Genomic DNA, 16,178 nt, shown 5'->3' on the forward strand with positions numbered 1-16,178 from the left:
AGTGTCATATAGGCCCCAGGAAACAGGAAATAAGCATTCCTAGAGCATTTCATTACAAGAATGAAATACTGCATTTTTATTTCAATGGCCCCGTCTGACCTCGTCTCTGAGAGTAGGGGAAGCTATCATGGTCCCTGGTAGGAAGTCGCATCTTAAGCAGTAGGAAACGGGCTCTGCAGTAGTGAAGTTAAAGCAAGGCAGCAAGCTCTGGAGGTGTATGTGGACCCAGCCGAGGCCTAAGGAGCTTTGCTCCCCTGATACTAAACCTCAGCCTCTCAGAAACTGAAAATTTATGTGAATGGTCATTAGTCAGCTAACAGTTAATGAGCTCATTTTTGTGTTTTTAAAAACACTTATTTTGAGCTGAGAAACAACCTAAATGTGCATCAGTAGGTGAACGGATAAGGAAGATGTGGGGGGTGTGTGTGTGTGTGTGTGTGTGTGTCTGTGTCTGTGTCTGTGTCTGTGTAAATAAACTGGATGGAATACGACTCAGTCATAAAAAGGAATGAAATCTTGCATTGTGACAACATGAATGGACCCTAAAGGGTATTACACTAAGTGAAATAAGTCAGACAGAAAAAGACAAATTCCACTTATATGTGGAATCTAAAAAACAAAACGAATGAACAAGAGAAACAGAAACAGCCTCAATACAGAGAACAAACTAGTGGTTCCCAGAAGGGAGGGGGGATTGGGAGGTGAGTGAAACAGTTATAAAATCCATAGGTCACAGGGTGCCCTGGTGGCTCAGTCGGTTAAGTGTCCAACTCTTCATTTTGGCTCAGGTAAAGGTTTCAGTTTGTGAGTTTGAGCCCCACATTGGGCTCTGCGCTGACAGTGTGGAGCCTGCTTGGGATTGATTCTCTCTCTCTCTCTCTCTCTCTCTCTCAAATTAAAAAATACATATTTTGAAGGAGTTTCAAACTTAGAGGAAATAGCAAGAAACATACAAAGAATTTTCTGTATTCCCCTTTACGCAGAGATCTCATTCCTTTTAAGTTTTTTTTTTAAGTTTCTCTCTTTGCGAGAGAGAGAGAGAGAGAGAGAGAGAGAGAGAGAGAGAGAGAGAGAGAGAGAGAAAGTAACAGTGCCGGGAAAGGGCAAAGAGAGAGGGAAAGAGAGAGAATCCCAAGCAGGCTCTGCACCAACAGAGGGCTCCATCCCAGGAACTGCGAGATCGTGACCCCAGCTGAGATGAAGAGTTGGATACTTAACTGACTGAGCCACCCGGGCGCCCTGAGACCTCTCTCCTTTCAAGCAGACACAGCCCAGTGTCACATACTGTACCTCTAGTGTCTCTCTCAGTCCAATGCCATTCCTCAGTTTTCCTGAACTTCTGTCACCTTGAAATTTTTGAAGTTTATAGATATGGACAAGTCATTATGTAGAATGTCTTTCGGTTTGGGTTTATCCAGTGACTGTGTGATTAGATCCAGTTTATATATTTTAGGCCAGACTGTCACAGATCTGGTGTCCTTTCATTGCATTGTAGCTGCCTTTATGTCCATTTACTGGTCAGGTTATCTTTGTCCACTGAAAGCACAAGGTATCACAGGTTTGTCGATTTCTTTCTACGACACGGTCCTGGGACCCTGTCTCTAAGGTTCCTTTAGTGAAGGGTCCTGATTGTGTTCGTAGCTCCTGGGCCGTTGCTGCCCCCAGGCCTTGTCACAGGACAGAGCTGAGGAACTTTCACATCTCTAGTTACTTCCATATCTATCTTACGTATGTATGTTCACACGAATACTTCCAATTCCAGCCTAACACCGCAAGGTGAACTTTTGCTCCTCTTATCCTTAACAGATTTCTGTCATGTTGGGAAATCTTGAATTTGGTAAACTCCTATAAAGTAATATATTAACAGGCATGAATTGATACAGATAACTGAAGTTACAGGAGCAATAAAAACCGAAGGTCATCATTCATGAAAGTGAGTGTGGAGCGGATCGACAGGGGACAGGCACTCAGGCAGAGGGAGGAATAAGCGCGTCCCGGCTTCAGGTCAGAAAGTAGATCTTCCTGTTTGGCACAGAGGGTCTCTGCTGGGGATGATGAAAAGTGAGGCGTGTAAGACTGACTGATTTTATGACTCACTCACAGTCTGTCTCCTGTAGGTTCTGACTTACCAGGTCTCGCGTTCCAGAATCGACCACAAGTAGCCTGGGTAATTCTTTTGCCAAAAGACCAAGCTGAGACATTTGATGTAATTCCAGCAAAAGTTGTTAATAGGGTGTAATATCAGAACCTCCAGAATGTTTTTCTTTTTTTTTTTTCTTTACCATGTCTGGGTTCCACGTGGACTCACTGAGTATAACAGCTGGGGGGAAGCAGGGAGCGTGACCACTGGACAGGAGTTTGGAATATGGCAGGAAGAGTGTTTTGAAAACGTTTCCTAGTGGAGAGCTGCTTCTGAGGCAGCGTCTCCGCACACGTGGCAGTGCTGCGGCCTTAGCGAACTCTGAGAAGGTAGCGCGACGTCCGGCTCGTGGGCCCGCGCCCCCTTTGCCGCAGGGCGTGCCGAGACCCCGGTGGCGTGGCGGCCTGCACCCCGGGCCAGGCGCTCTGCCGCACCAAGTACTCGGCGTTACCTGCTTTTCAGCCACCCCACGACGTAGGTGCTTTTATTGTCTCTGTTTTATTGGTACAGAGACTGAGGCTCAGCGCGCAGTGAGGTAACTTGCTCCGGGTCACCCAAGTGGTGACAGCGCCAGAATACAATCCAGGCAGTTTGACCCCAGAGGTCAGTTCTCTGAGGTGCTCGAGATTTGTCGAATGACTAAAGAAAGGAAGTCGAGCAGAACACTCATGGACAGCGAAGGAATATCTGAGGGGAGGTTAAAACACGCGTGTGTTCTAGGCATTCTGCCAATAGAATGGAACTTCCAGGTTGGAAAGGATTTGAGAGAGGGTCTCCCTCGAGAAGCTGTGTCGGCTTCTGCTTGAAAGGTGCAGCTGACAGGGGCCCTCAGGGCTTCCAGAGGAGACCTCATCCTGTTGCCCGCAGCCTCGCACTTCTGCTGAGACCTACCCCCTGCACTTCCAGGCCCTGCCTTCTTATGCCACGTTCTGTCCGCCTGCCCGACAGAGCCTCGCAACAGAGCCCAAGGAAGGGAATTGCTGTTCCCTCCGCCTGGGCTGCTCCCCAACCTGCCCCTCCAGGGGGCCACAGGACATTCCCCCTCGCTTCCTGCCAGTCTCTCCTTAGTGTCACTTGTCAGAGACCTTCCACAGCCCACTTCCCCCCGGTTGTGCTCCATCCGAGCAGCCCTCAGCCCCACCTTACACCTACTAGCTTGTTCTCCCCCACTTTGCCCCAGGATGTAAGCACCAAGAGGAGAGACTTGGTCGCTCTTGGTTTACTGCTGAATCCTCAGGACTGAAGCCGTTTTGTGCAGTTTCTAGCACAAAGGAGTTGCTTCCTAGATATTTGTCGAATGAATGAATGAAGAAAGAGAGGAGCTTAAGAGCTACACCCAGCACTGGGATGCAGGGCAAGGAACCGAAATCCTGGACGGTGGGATTAGTGTCCTGGAGCTATACGCGGTATGACTTTGGCTGTATGTATGCAGAATTCTCTTCTGATTCGCCTCGTGCCCAAAAAATGCTCCACCCTCTTCACTGGCAGGATTGATGAGAAGGCGGAATGTATTTGTGTTGGAGTTCCATAAGCAGCAAGAGCCTCCAGTTTTTCCTGTTTTTTTTCTTTCTGTTCCAGATGAGACAAAAGGACCCAGTGAAAGGAATGACCGCGGATGACTAAAGCCACCCCTCCCCCTTCTGCACTGTATGTACCGAACACTCTCTCTTTCGCATGTCACAGAGGTGAAGGCCAGGTTGGGTCCTCAGGGCCTCAGCGGCTCGCTGTGGAGTCAGAAGACCTGCTTCGTTCCTTGTCCTGTCCTCCACTGATAGTGGTGACGGCCATGCTAAACAGCTCTTAGGCTTCCGCTGAAAGATGCTGTGACTATCAGGACATTTCAGGGGCATGTGATTCTATAACGAATGGTCCAGACAGACAAACGGACCTGTGGTGAGGAGTGGGGCTGTGTTGGTAGACGCAGAACTGAAGCTTCTCTGCCACTAACTCCTCTCCCTCCCATAACTAGAGCCATGTCAAGTTGAAGCTGACGTCCTGGGGTGCTCCCTGTACCCCTGAGCTCCTTCCTAGCTCCCAATGGCCAGCATTACCTGCCCCGCCCGTGGAAAATCTGCAGGCCAGACAACTCATCCTGAGGTCCATCGTTGTGTCTGAGGCATCGCTTCCTTCCTCTTTATTCCCCCTGATCCCACACTGAGGAGCTGTCCCCAGCCAGAGACAGCATCTTTCAGATGCTTGGAGGATATTTCTGCGCAGGTCATAGGACCAGAATGAGATGTTCCTTGCTTCGTGCTGTCACTCTTGCCAAGCCCTGTCCTTCTCTTAGCTCCCAGGGCCCTGCTTACCTCCAGACTTGCTGGTATTCCAGCAGCTCACAGCAGGCTTGGTCATGGAATTAAAAACCTGGCCCTGCTTCCCAACAGGCTCTGAAAGAAAATTATTGTATCACATAAAGTCTGGTTGTCCTCTGACACCAGTAATCTGAGGCGGCTGGGGTCTTAGCAGCAGTAATGCAAACCTCAGCTCGCTCTCCCTGCCTCATGTGCTTGAGAACTTCCGGGAGATAAAACAGTAAGGTCGTCGGCAATGCCGGCTGCTTGGACCTTAGTTTCCTCCCCTGACCCCGAGACCCTCAACTGGCATCTTTTCCTCCTTTTGAAATTCCCCTGGCAGTGATGATTTACAGTGTGCTCCTATTTTCTTCTGTTGCTCCATTAATAATTCTATTTCTTTTCTAGTTTTGCAAGACAGTGGTCAACAGGAAGGCCCAGCAGCTCCACCCTCCCGAGTGACAGGCCATCTTCGGACGCAGCCTTTCTGTGCCCATTCTTCAGGCAACTTTCGATCCCTCACTGTAGCTAATTCTAGATGCCCTTCAATATTGTGAACAAATAGACCGTCTGGTATTACACAGCCCGCGTGTCCGGGAGCCCACCCCTCTGAGGTACACGGCCCGTAGGCTGTGTTTACAGCTCCTCCCTCTCCAGCCATTGTGTTCTCAGCCCATTTCTGTGTGCCCCTCCCTTTACTTCCAAGTGACATTTTTAGTCTTTCAAAAATAGCTGCCTTTTGTGATGTGGTGATTTAATGATTTAAGTTTGTTTGTTTTCAACCTTGGGATAAACTGAGGTATTTTGCTTCCTGGGCAGATCTTTGCAAATTTGAGTGCTCACCTGGGGAGAGGAGATGAGTTGGAAATACAGTTTTTTCCTCCATTTCCACAGAACAGCAGTGTGGCTTCCTAACTGTGATCTCTGCTCTCAATAACCCATTGTTTGCGGAAGTACCCAGGGCCTGGCCAGTCTGTTTTAAAAAGTCAACAGATTCAAATAACCTCTGCCCCAGGCATTGCATCCCTGGTCACTTGTCTTAGAAACACCTGGGCTTCTCGGCCCTCCTGTTGCCCAAGCTGTCTGAACGTCCCCAAGCTCTCCGTCTGGAGGACCTGTCCAATGTGGCCCTTAGAATTGAGTCTGCCCTGTATGTATTAATTAGTCTGACCACCCCCCTGAGGAGCTATGTCCACACTCCTCTTCCCTTTTGGGCTGGTGCTGCCACTCAGCAATAATCCTCTTTTCTCTGTGCTTTCTCAGATTCCTGTCCTCTGTCTTTGAGGCTGGTCAGGACACAAGGGTCCTGATCTTTTCATGCTGCACAAAATGAGCATGCAAAAAGCTTTTCCCCAGCGGAACATGTCCCCTCTTGTCTCCAGTGGCTGGGAAGAACCCAGCTCATCCCGCCCCTGTGCTGAGTTCTGTCCTGGACAATCAAAAGCAGGTAGTGATCGTGGTACAGAACTCTACCACAGTGGGCCGGTGAAAAAGTCCAGACTCCAAGGGAGGGAGACGCTGCTAAGTGCTTCGTAGTCTTGTATGGCAGAACCCAAGTATGCCTTCCTAGTGGGAGAATCCGAGATAGCTATGGTGTCACCCGACATCTCCCAAGCCTTGTGAGGTATGTTGTTAGCCAAGCATGTTGTGATGCAAGCCCACGCCAGCCTGGGTGCGGTGGTTCGATAAGAGACCAAATCTGTGTTGGGGGAGCAAGAAGTAGGATGGGATCATTTATCCTTATGTTCTTGTCAGTTTGTCTTGCCTTACTCATTTCTAAGTGCAATAAGGGAGTGTTGCACAGGATTGTACCTGTGACATCCTGATGGATGCTTCCCTGTGGCCCTGTTGGGGCAACAGTGGACAGACTGAGACCCCTCAGTATGGCTGTCTCCCACCTTCATTGAGGCCTCTTTGGGACCAGGAACCATCCTGTTACCTTCCTGTCAGTCTCCTCACTTTGTGTGTGGGGTCTATAGTAATGGATCTGGGGCAGCTCACTTGGTTATTAGGATCCCGACTGCTGGTCGCTTCTATTTGACTAGGAAAGTGAAGCATTCCTACTGGAGAAAAATGTAAATGTTTCCCTACATGCTCTGTATTAGCTATAATTATATTTGTGCTTAAAGTTCTCCCTTCTTCATTCATCAACTAAGTCCAGCTGTGGGTTATCCTGGGAGAAACGAACCACGATGTTCGAAGCAGACAGGTGGTTCAAGGGCAGCAGATGGTGGTCTCCTTGCTTCAGCCCTCCTCTAAGATCCACACATACCACTCTGCCTCCGGTGGGGGCTTGCTCTTTCTCTGGCTTTTCTCTGCCTCCTCCCACCTCCACCTGTTGCCCCAGTCTGGAAGCACCCACATGAGCTGAGCTAGAATTTCCTGAGGTCAGCTGGACCTGGGGCTCCCAACCCACAGAAATGGAAGTAGGGGTATCCCTGGTCTGTTCTATCCCCATGGATAGTGTGGCTGCTGGGGGCAACAGTGTTGGCTTTTAAGTATCCCCCTTACCTCTCACCCACCCCCCAAACTGACTAGCACCCAGAGGGGCTTCTGATGCAAGGCTCGGCTCCAGGGACAGTAGCTGAGGGTGTGCCATCCCCCTGCAGACTAGCTGCTTCCATTAGATTTCCAGGGTGGTGGTCCCAGTGTGAAGCAGCAGTGCCTCTGTGAAGGGGGGTGCAGGGCTCTGGCCTCATGGAGAAAGGTCAGGGACAGGGTCAGTATTGTGGGCATGTGTGTACCTTCCCAAGTTCTCTTACAGTCCCTGCTGGGACTCCCTGACTTATTTTGGTTGGTTCCTAGTGCTACTTCTTTTACAAAATACACTTTGTAGAACTGATTAGATTACCTTGTTTATTTAATGTGAGTTTCTGCCTTTTTGTCTCAATCTTCCAAAACAGGTATATTGGGGGGAAAGCAGTCTAATAAAATCCTAGACAGAGCTTTCTGGAGTCCAGCTTATTGGTGATGTCCTTATGCCCATTTTACAACTTACATACCCTCCAACTTCTGTGGCTGTCCTCCCTTTTACCAGGATTAGAAAAGATACAAGATATCTCCAAATTAACACATCCCCTGGTAATTGTACTTACACAGACATCACATATTTAAAAGGAATTCCCCCATTTTCTACTGGCAGTATTTACTTTTTGCTGTGGTCTCACCGCCTCGCCACATCTCCTCTTTACCATCCTATTCAGGAAAACATAAAAAAAAAAAAAGTTCCAGGCCGGTGACCCTCATAAAACTTGTTTGTGAAATTGTGCATTTTTCTGGGGGAGTCAAGGTTCTCATCGGATCCTCAAAGAATCCCACACACCGCCCTTGCCACCGCCAAAAAAATTATTTGAAGAAAACCTGTGTTAATCTTTGGCAAAGTAATCTTCAGTTCTATTCATCAAATATAGGGCGCGATTTTTCATTCTTTGGTGGCCAATTTTCTTAAGAGGCCAGGAACCTTCAAACGTCTCATGTGTAGTCGGTAACCTGATGAGTTTGAAAAGCGAGAAACACTTTAAATGGGGGCGGAACGGGGGTAGGGAGAACCACGGAGGAGCTCCATGACCAACGTGAGAGAGCGATTAACTGTAGGTGTAGAGGCAGAGGGCCTGGTTTACAGGCAGGACAGTGGCTGGACGGCCACCCCACCCTCACCCTTGGTCCTTCGGGGGGCCTCTGGGCGTTGGGGAAGTGGTGGGGCATGGCGCAGAGACCAGAGACCCCATTTCCGACAATAGGGAGGCGCGCGGGGTAGAGAATGCCGGTGCGGGCCTCGCAGCAGCTTCCGCCGGAAAACAGCCCCTCCCGACCGGCCTCGCGTGGGGCACCCTGGGAGCCACGGGGGTGACAGATGCCAGGCGCGCTGGGCGGAGCATTGTTGTGTCGGGTTCTAACCACACAGAGACGCGCCTCTAACGTCCCAGATCCGCTAAGCCTCTTTCCTCTCAGCCCTTTGCGGTTACTTGGAGAGGCCCGCCTCTTTCCCCGGGCCGAGCCACTCGGGGCCCTTCGTGCCCTCAAGCCCCGCCTCTTACGGAAGCTGAGGCGGAAAGTCAGAATCCGGAAGGAAAACAACCGGCGAGAGTAAGCTGGCCGAACCTTCTGCTGGAGGGAGGCGGATCGGGCTGCGACGGGGACACAGGAGCCGGCCGGGCCGCTGCGTGGGGATGATGGCGACCGTGAACCCATGGAAACCGACCGAACCGAGAGGCAAGACGCTCTGGTGAGGAAAGCGCCTGCAGGCAGGTTGGCCTGTTCCTGGCAGGATCACTGCCTCCTACCCCTGCTACCCCTGCTACCTACCAGGCTGCAGATCTGGGGTAGTACTAGATTGGGAGGAAAAGGACCAAGCCTACAGGCTGATTCTAGTTCAGAGGCCCTCCCCAGTTCTCCCAAGCCAGTGTCGAGCGGGCTGTTTTGGGCCCAAGCCCCGCGCCCCCTCCAGACTCAAGCCGCCGAGCTCGTTCCTATTTGGGCGACCCAAGCAGGTGTCTGGTTTGCTACTGGAGGAGGCAGCGGTGTCCGGCCGTTTGAAGTTAAAGACATAACAAGTCATTCTTCTGGAGACTCTAGAATACAAGTCTTGTTCTTCTGATCAGCACGTATATCACGGGGTCTGCTTGATCCCGTTGTGACCTGAAATCCGAAATCAGATTAGGTAAGATGCTTTAGCGAGGTGATATAGCCTGGTCCCGTGCTTCCTCTTTAACGAAGAGCCTCGCTAATCACCAGCTTAGTGCAAGTCACAATGCAGGGATTTGCTGCTAATCGTCAGATCTGAGAGTGAGGGCAAGAAATCCCTACTTTTGTTCTCCATCCATTTAGAGCTGGTCCGTGGGAAAACAAAGCCTTGGACTAAAAGGGCCGCTTTTCTTAGTCCTTTGTTGGACAGCAGGGGGAGATCTTAAACAAACTAGCCCGGAATCTCTGGCCAAAAGACTAGGAAGGTGGCTTGTGTATTGTTTTGTTGATGTTCAAAGGAGGGGCAGGAAGTTGTTTTAAAAAGGCCACGAATTTCAAATTGTGCTTTTTAGAACTGGACCTCTAAGAATAGTATCTGGTGGAGAAGAGATGTTTTTGGACATCCTCCCTTTTCTCCCACCTCTTCAACCCCTTGTAGCTGTTCCCCATTCTCGGTTTCCAGCTGCTGCAGGTCCTCCTACTCATGGGTGTCCTTAGGACTCACCTAGGGATCGGTGGCTGTCTTTGGTCTCTGTAGGGTTTGTAGCTCCTGCCTGCTCTGTATTGAGCAGAGTCTGGGGCTCTCTTGGAGTATTGCTGTAACTATTTAATTAAAGAGATCTGCAGATGTCTTTTTCCCCTGAGACTCTGATGGGCTCTCGTTATGGAGAGCTGCTGCTCTAAGTTCTGTTGCTTCCGTAGCATGAAGCCAAGGTTGAGGATGTTATCCAACTGATGACTTTTCCCAAAGGAGGGTAGACTCTTGAGAGAGATGTCAAGAACCTTGTTATTTAGGATCTTCTCCCTGGGCTCCCTTAAATGTTTGGCAGAATCGGTTATGCTCCAGGGACCTGCTAGGAAGAAAGAAGGAGGAGAGTGTGGTTCTGTTATCTCTGTTATTTTTGAAATTCTCTTGTCTTGTAGTGCTGAGGCCTATAAGAAATTGAACCTTCAGAATCTTTCAGATGGTCTTAGGAGTCCCGAGGTGTGAATGGCTAGTGGAATTATTAAACTCCTGATGACCCACCCCATCCCCGTGCCTTCTCTAGCCTGACCGGGAAACCTTGGGCAGCTTTGCCAATGTCGCAGCACCCGTGCTGTCAGGTGTGGGCAGCGGTGGGAGGCCTGCATGGAAGAGCCAAACCAGGATGGAAATTTCCTGCTTCAGGTCCAAAGTGAGGATGAAGAGTTGAGGTTCAGTGATTCTCTTCACATGCCCAGGTGCAGAAACTTGAATTTCCCATCATGATTGCAGCGGATTGTGGTGCCTCCATTAACAGGCTTCAACCTCTGTTTGTTACCTGGGTAAGGTCTTACCCTCCTTCCTCCACAATTTCCCTTTACGTCCCTTCCACAGCATTCATGTTGTGACATGGAATGTGGCCTCTGAAGCACCTCCTCTAGACCTCAGTGACCTTCTTCAGCTCAACAAAGAGGACCTGAGTGTGGACATGTATGTCATTGGGTAGGTGTCTGCAATGCCCCTTCCCCCTTCCCCGTATCTGAGATAGGTTAAGCCCAGCCAGTCCGAAGTTTTTCCCATGGGGAACTGTGACCTGTCCTCCTTTGCTCTGGAGTCTGAAGGCTGGGAGCTATCAGCCTACATCAGGGCCAGTCAGTGTCTCTTGTCCTGAGTTAGTAACGGCAAGGGGTTGGCGATTAACAGCCAAGGGAGGGAGAGATCATGGTCATGAGTACCCAAGGTTTGAAAGTGCTGAGGGTAATGTTAAATGTCCGTGGCAGAGGCAGTACCCTCCAGGCCAGGGGGAGATCCTCTGACCTGGGATGGGCAGTTTGCAGGAAATGAACTGTGGGATCATGAGCCTCCTTTCTGACACTGCCTTTGAAGACCCATGGAGCAGTTTCTTCATGGATGTGCTTTCCCCTCTGAGCTTCGTCAAGGTAACTTACAAGTTCATGGGCAGTTGGGAACTGTATCTCTCCTCTCCTTACTAACCCCTAGTCCTTTGGTCTTCCACTCAAGCTTTCATACTGTTTCCATTTATTTAAAGGCCTAAACCTTAGTTGCACCAGGCTTCCTGGGGCTCCTGTCTGCCTTGCGTCTTTCCAGTGTAGCTGGAGCTGAGCTGGGACCCCCAGGGCTTAGTTGGACACCTTGATATTTTTCAGATTGGGAGAATCCTGGGGGGGTGGGTAGCAGGGAGCACAGCGGGGCTTCTTAACACCTCAGTGCCTACCCTACCACCAGCCTCCGTCTCTACTCACGTGCCCAGCCTGAAATCCCTGAGTATAATAGTAACTGCTGACATTTATCGAGTGCTTACTTGGTGGTAAGCATTATAAATAAGCTTTTTATATACAATACTTAGAAACCCTAACTCTCCTGAAATATGGCTATTTTGCAGGTAAAACCAAGACTCAGAGGTCACACAGGCTATCTGGGATTTGAATCCAGATCGTTCAAACTTCATAACCCATGTTTTTGACTACTATACCTTGTTGCCATATTGGTGAGCTCTGAGGCTGACAGGTGTCCCATGGCTAGCCCGCTGGTGTCAGAGGGTGTCCTCTGACCATAGAGGACACGTGCCTCAAATTCTCGGGGCCCAGAGGTTAGGAGACGGGAGATAGATGGGCAGGAAAATAGTTCTCAGTCTGAAGGCCCAGCATTCTTTGGGGAAATTCAACCATAGGAGACTCCACAGGAAGGCTCTAGATTGCTGGATCTTCATGTCCTGCACAGCAGAGGGATGAAGCCTGCTCCCATTCAGAGCGCCTCATGCAGTGCTTCCGGGAGGTACCAGAATTCCTCTATTCCTCTCCCTGGGCAACTGGATTTCTTGAGAACTAAGTCTCTTACCCCATTTTGTGTAAGGATGCCTCCTGCGGGCAGAGCCAGAAGGAGGGATGGACCACAAGCTTTGTCCTGCTGCTGAGGCTGGAAAAGGCCAGCCCCCAAGCCCTTGGTCTCCTCCAGATGCAACTCAGGCCTCCTTCTACAGATGAGGAGCTAGAGCCTCTGGGAGGGCAGATCCACTTCTCTCACCACCCACTCTCTTCCCAGGACTAGAGGCCTCCCTGCACCCCGGCTAACTGGCAAGGGATTGGTAGGATGGAATCTAGCCAAGGAAATTAGCTCAGCTTGTGCAGGGACACGACCCATTCCACCCATGCAGCCTGCCGAATTTGGGAGGACTGCCTGAGGGGCTGGCACCCAATTCAGTCAGATGGCCCTCCCTCCCCTAGCCAAGAGTTGAGGTGAAGGGGTGAGCCCTGCCTGCAGCCTCTTCCTTTGGCAGAAGTTTGCCAATTATAGGTTGAGAAGCCTGGGCCTGACCCCCTTTGCCTGCTCCAGGGCCCCTAGCTGCCTCCCTTTAGGCCCTTCCTTAGCTCCTCCTATTTCGCTTCCTCCCACTGAACTTCCCCTGCAAGTCTCCCGCCTTTCCCCACAGCCCCACCCTTTCTCCCAGTCTGAGGCTTTCCTGCCTCCACCCGCCCGCCCTTGCTCCTTCACAGAGTGGACTGGTGCCTTTGTGCTGGGTCCTGGTGGCCCAGACCTGCTCTGTGGATTAAGCTTGACAGCTCTTCCTGGATCTTTATCAGTTCCTTAAGAGTCTGGTCCATTATCCAATGCTCATGAATGGGAGAGACCAAGACTGGCCCCAGAGGGTGGGGCAGAGGACACATCTGTAGCAACCTCTACCCAAACCAAAGTTCTCATGCCTCTCTTGCTCGGTCTTGGGTTTGGGGTTCCCCCTGCTTTGACTCCTCCACTGTGCCAAAGCTCCTGGCCTGCGGGATCAAGTTTCATAATTCCTGGAAGGCCCCAGTACACACTCCCCACCCGGGGATTTCCTCCTTGGCCTCTACACCTCATGCTCCGGAAATAGCTACTCGGGTGGTAGGTGTAGACAGCCTGAAGCAGAGCAAGAGGGTTACTGGCTAGGGCCCTTTCCCGCACCACCTCGCAGAGAGCAGAGATTTTTGGCCATCCAGACCTCTAACACTGTTACCCAAGTAGTCCTACTGGTTCCTTAGTCTCCTTGAGCCTCAGCCTTCCATCCACAGGACGGGGACCGTGGTTCCTTACAAGATTGGTGCAGAGATTAAATACAGTATGCAGGGTTTGTGTTCTCCCCAACCTGCGAACACATGTCCACTGTGCTTGCTCTCATTGCCTCTGCAGAGCCTTCGTGGACATCCAGCTAACCACAGTGTATGATTATTTGGGGGAGCATTTTCTTAACTACTTTCCATTGAGCTATAATGTTTGCAAAATTAAGTGTATTTTTTATGGATTTTCTATGTGTATGTGCACCAGTATTACTACCTGTCAAGTCAACAAGTCAAGATACAGAATATCTTTAGCACCCTAGAAGGCTCTTCTATGTTCTTTACCTGAATTTACTTTTTTTTTAAGTAGGACATGTTCTTTAATATTTTTAAATGTTTATAAGAGGGAGAGAAAGAGAGATACAAAGGGGCAGAGAAAAAGAATTAAGCAGACTCTGTGCTGTAAGCATAGAGACTGACTTGAGGCTTGATCTCACAACTGGTGAGATCATGACCTGAGACAAACCCAAGAGTTGTACGATTAAGTGATTGAGCCACCCAGCCACCTCCCTAAATTTACTTTTATTTTATTTATTTACTTGTTATTTATTTATTATTAATGTTTATTTATTTTTTGGGAGAGAGGAAAAAGGGAGAGAGAGAATAAGTTGGGGAGGCGCAGAGAGAGAGGGAGACATAGGATCTGAGGCAGGCTTCAGGCTCTGAGCTGTCAGCACAGAGCCTGACACAGGGCTTGAACTCATGAACTCTGAGATCATGACCTGAGGCGAAGTTGAAGGCTTAACTCAGGTGCCCCTATTATTTATTTATTTTTAAATGTTTATTTTTGAGTGTGTATATGCTTGCACATGGGGGAGGGGCAGACAGAGGGGGACAGACAAAGGGGGCTCTGTGCTGACAGCAGCAATCCCAAATGCAGGACTTGAACTCACAAACTATGAGATCATAACCTGAGTCAAATACAGATGCTTAACCAACTGAGCCACCACCACTCTCCCCCCCCCCAATTTACTTTTAAAAACTTTAAATCAAGGGCACATGGCTGGCTCAGAGCATGTGACTCTTGGTCTCGGGGTCATGAGTTCAAGCCTTCCAGCATCTGTGAGATAGATGAGACAGATTCCTGCTTTATCAATGACAAAATACACTTGAGACTTGGCCCAGTATCAAATACTAAGAGCTCATGAGGGATTTGAACCCAGATCTGGCTAACTTCAAAGCCAGTGCCCTTAGTCACCTGCATTGTGCCATTCCTCTCTGAGGCCCTGGCCCACGAGGTAACAGCCCAGCATGCCCGAAGGACCCCCAGGGCATGGGTGAGAGGAGCCCCTAGGCTGCGTGGGGCTGGGACTGAAGAGTCAGTACCCTGCTGATGGCCGGGTGCCCTGGCAGCCTTGTCTTCCCTGCCTTCCACCCAAGCCCGAGAACAGAAACTGGAACTCGTGTAGCTCCCAGAATGCATCACTTGGCAGCTAAGGGGAGTAAGACTCGAGCTGAGATACCATTGACCTCAGGGCTGGGCAGGGACGGGCTCCGCAGGTGCAGGGAGATGAATGACCATTGGCCCCCCCCCCACCCCCCGCCCCTCTCTGTGCTGTAGGTCTCCAGTGTCCGAATGCAGGGGCTTCTCTTACTGTTCTTTGCCAAGCATCAGCATTTGCCCTTTGTCCAGATCCTCTCTACTAAATCCACCCCCACTGGCCTCTTCGGGTACTGGGTAAGGACTGGGTTGTTGTCTGAGTCATGAGCTGGGAGGCTTCCTGCCACTGGGCTGGGGAGGGCTGGGAACTTTTGGGGTGAGCAAATAAAAAAGGGGGTGAAATGAATCTTTACATTCTTCCAAGCCAGTGCCCCACATATCTGCTCTCCTACCCCTGGGAGCTTAGCACTCCTGAGAGTTCGGACTGGGTGCGCTGGGCTCTTAGATGGAGAAGTCGCTCCAGGGAGCCCAGTGCCTGGCCCTGTGGTGGGAGAGGGGACGAGAGTCTCACCCAGAGCAGCTTCCCACCCTTCTGCCCACCTGTTCTCCCAGGGGAACAAAGGGGGTGTCAACATGTGCCTGAAGCTTTATGGCTACTATGTCAGCATCGTCAACTGCCACCTGCCCCCGCACATGGCCAACAATGACCAGCGGCTGGAGCACTTTGACCGGATCCTGGAGATGCAAAATTTTGAGGGACAGAATATCCCCAACGTCCTGGACCATGAGTAAGCATGCGCTTGCAGACTGCCGCCCCTGCCCCCACCCCCACGCCAGCCCGGGCTAGCATCCTCCTCAGGCAGCCTGTGCTCCCCACCCGCCTTTCCCAGCCTCCTCCCTAACGCTCCATCTGCTCTCCTGTCCAGCTTTGCCTGCCTGGGGTCTGGGGCTCCTTCTTTTTCCTTGACCCCCTGGCCTGCCTAGGAACTCTGGACGCTTCTGAACATCCCCCATTGAGAATGGCGTGCTTCCTTGAGTCACCCACAGGGAGCTGGTTCTCAGCCTTGCCTGGTGGCCAGTTGAGGGAGGCAGTGGGAAGGCTAGAGCCCGCTCTGTATTTCTTACTTGCCCCTGGGGACTGGTCCCTTCGGCTCAGAGGACAGGGAAGTGGCCATCAGCACAATCCAGTGGGACCCATGCCACCATTACAGGCTCCTCTCCCAGCATCTGACGCCTCACCTGCCCCTTGAGCTCTGTGCCAGAGGAGTGAGCGACCTCGGGGTCCATTGCTCCTGCCTTCTCTTACCTCATCACAACCCCCAGCTGCCACCTTTTCTCTCTACAGCCTTATTCTCTGGTTTGGAGACATGAACTTTCGGATCGAGGACTTTGGGCTGCATTTTGTTCGGGAATCCATAAAAAATCGGTGCTACAGGGACCTGTGGGAGAAGGATCAGGTATCAAAGGAGGGAAGGGTCCAGAGGGGTGATGTGAGCCCACTGTGGAGGCCCAACATCAAATGTGAGGAGCCCTGCTCAGGTGCCTGAGCACCTTTCCTCCATCCCCAGGCCTCCGAAGTCCCTGTCCACCCCCCCCCCCCCCCCCCCCG

General features: G+C 50.9%; 2 protein-coding genes and 1 long non-coding RNA gene across 9 annotated transcripts in view; 2 read left to right on the forward strand and 1 right to left on the reverse strand.

The window, feature by feature from the left end:
• Positions 1-7,376, forward strand: part of PITPNA (phosphatidylinositol transfer protein alpha) — a 39,652-nt gene extending 32,276 nt beyond the window's left edge. Inside the window, exons 12-13 of the mRNA XM_029927966.1 lie at positions 3,719-3,787; positions 4,840-7,376. Of these exons, the coding sequence (XP_029783826.1) occupies positions 3,719-3,763 (45 nt within the window). The 3' untranslated portion in view covers positions 3,764-3,787; positions 4,840-7,376. The remainder of the gene's footprint in view (positions 1-3,718; positions 3,788-4,839) is intronic.
• On the reverse strand, positions 7,290-8,250 carry LOC115282130. The gene is made up of 3 exons (XR_003904522.1): positions 8,089-8,250; positions 7,792-7,920; positions 7,290-7,626 (listed from the first exon to the last, which is right to left on the reverse strand). It is a non-coding gene; the product is annotated as an uncharacterized LOC115282130 (long non-coding RNA).
• Positions 8,251-8,370: 120 nt separating this feature from the next.
• Positions 8,371-16,178, forward strand: part of INPP5K (inositol polyphosphate-5-phosphatase K) — a 17,882-nt gene continuing 10,074 nt past the window's right edge. For 3 of the 7 annotated variants that reach the window (XR_003904518.1, XR_003904519.1, XM_029927963.1), the window contains exons 1-6: positions 10,154-10,335; positions 10,472-10,579; positions 10,908-11,016; positions 14,750-14,866; positions 15,182-15,357; positions 15,915-16,026. Coding sequence is in view for 3 of the 7 variants with exons in the window: in XM_029927963.1 (XP_029783823.1) it covers positions 10,244-10,335; positions 10,472-10,579; positions 10,908-11,016; positions 14,750-14,866; positions 15,182-15,357; positions 15,915-16,026 (714 nt within the window). In the remaining 4 variants the exon portion in view is untranslated. Of the gene's footprint in view, positions 8,657-10,152; positions 10,336-10,471; positions 10,580-10,907; positions 11,017-14,749; positions 14,867-15,181; positions 15,358-15,914; positions 16,027-16,178 lie in introns of those variants that run through there. The other 4 variants (XR_003904520.1, XR_003904521.1, XM_029927964.1 and 1 more) reach the window with 3 other exon arrangements.

This window comes from Suricata suricatta, chromosome 17 (genome assembly GCF_006229205.1).
Source record: "Suricata suricatta isolate VVHF042 chromosome 17, meerkat_22Aug2017_6uvM2_HiC, whole genome shotgun sequence".
NCBI classification, from domain to species: domain Eukaryota; kingdom Metazoa; phylum Chordata; class Mammalia; order Carnivora; family Herpestidae; genus Suricata; species Suricata suricatta.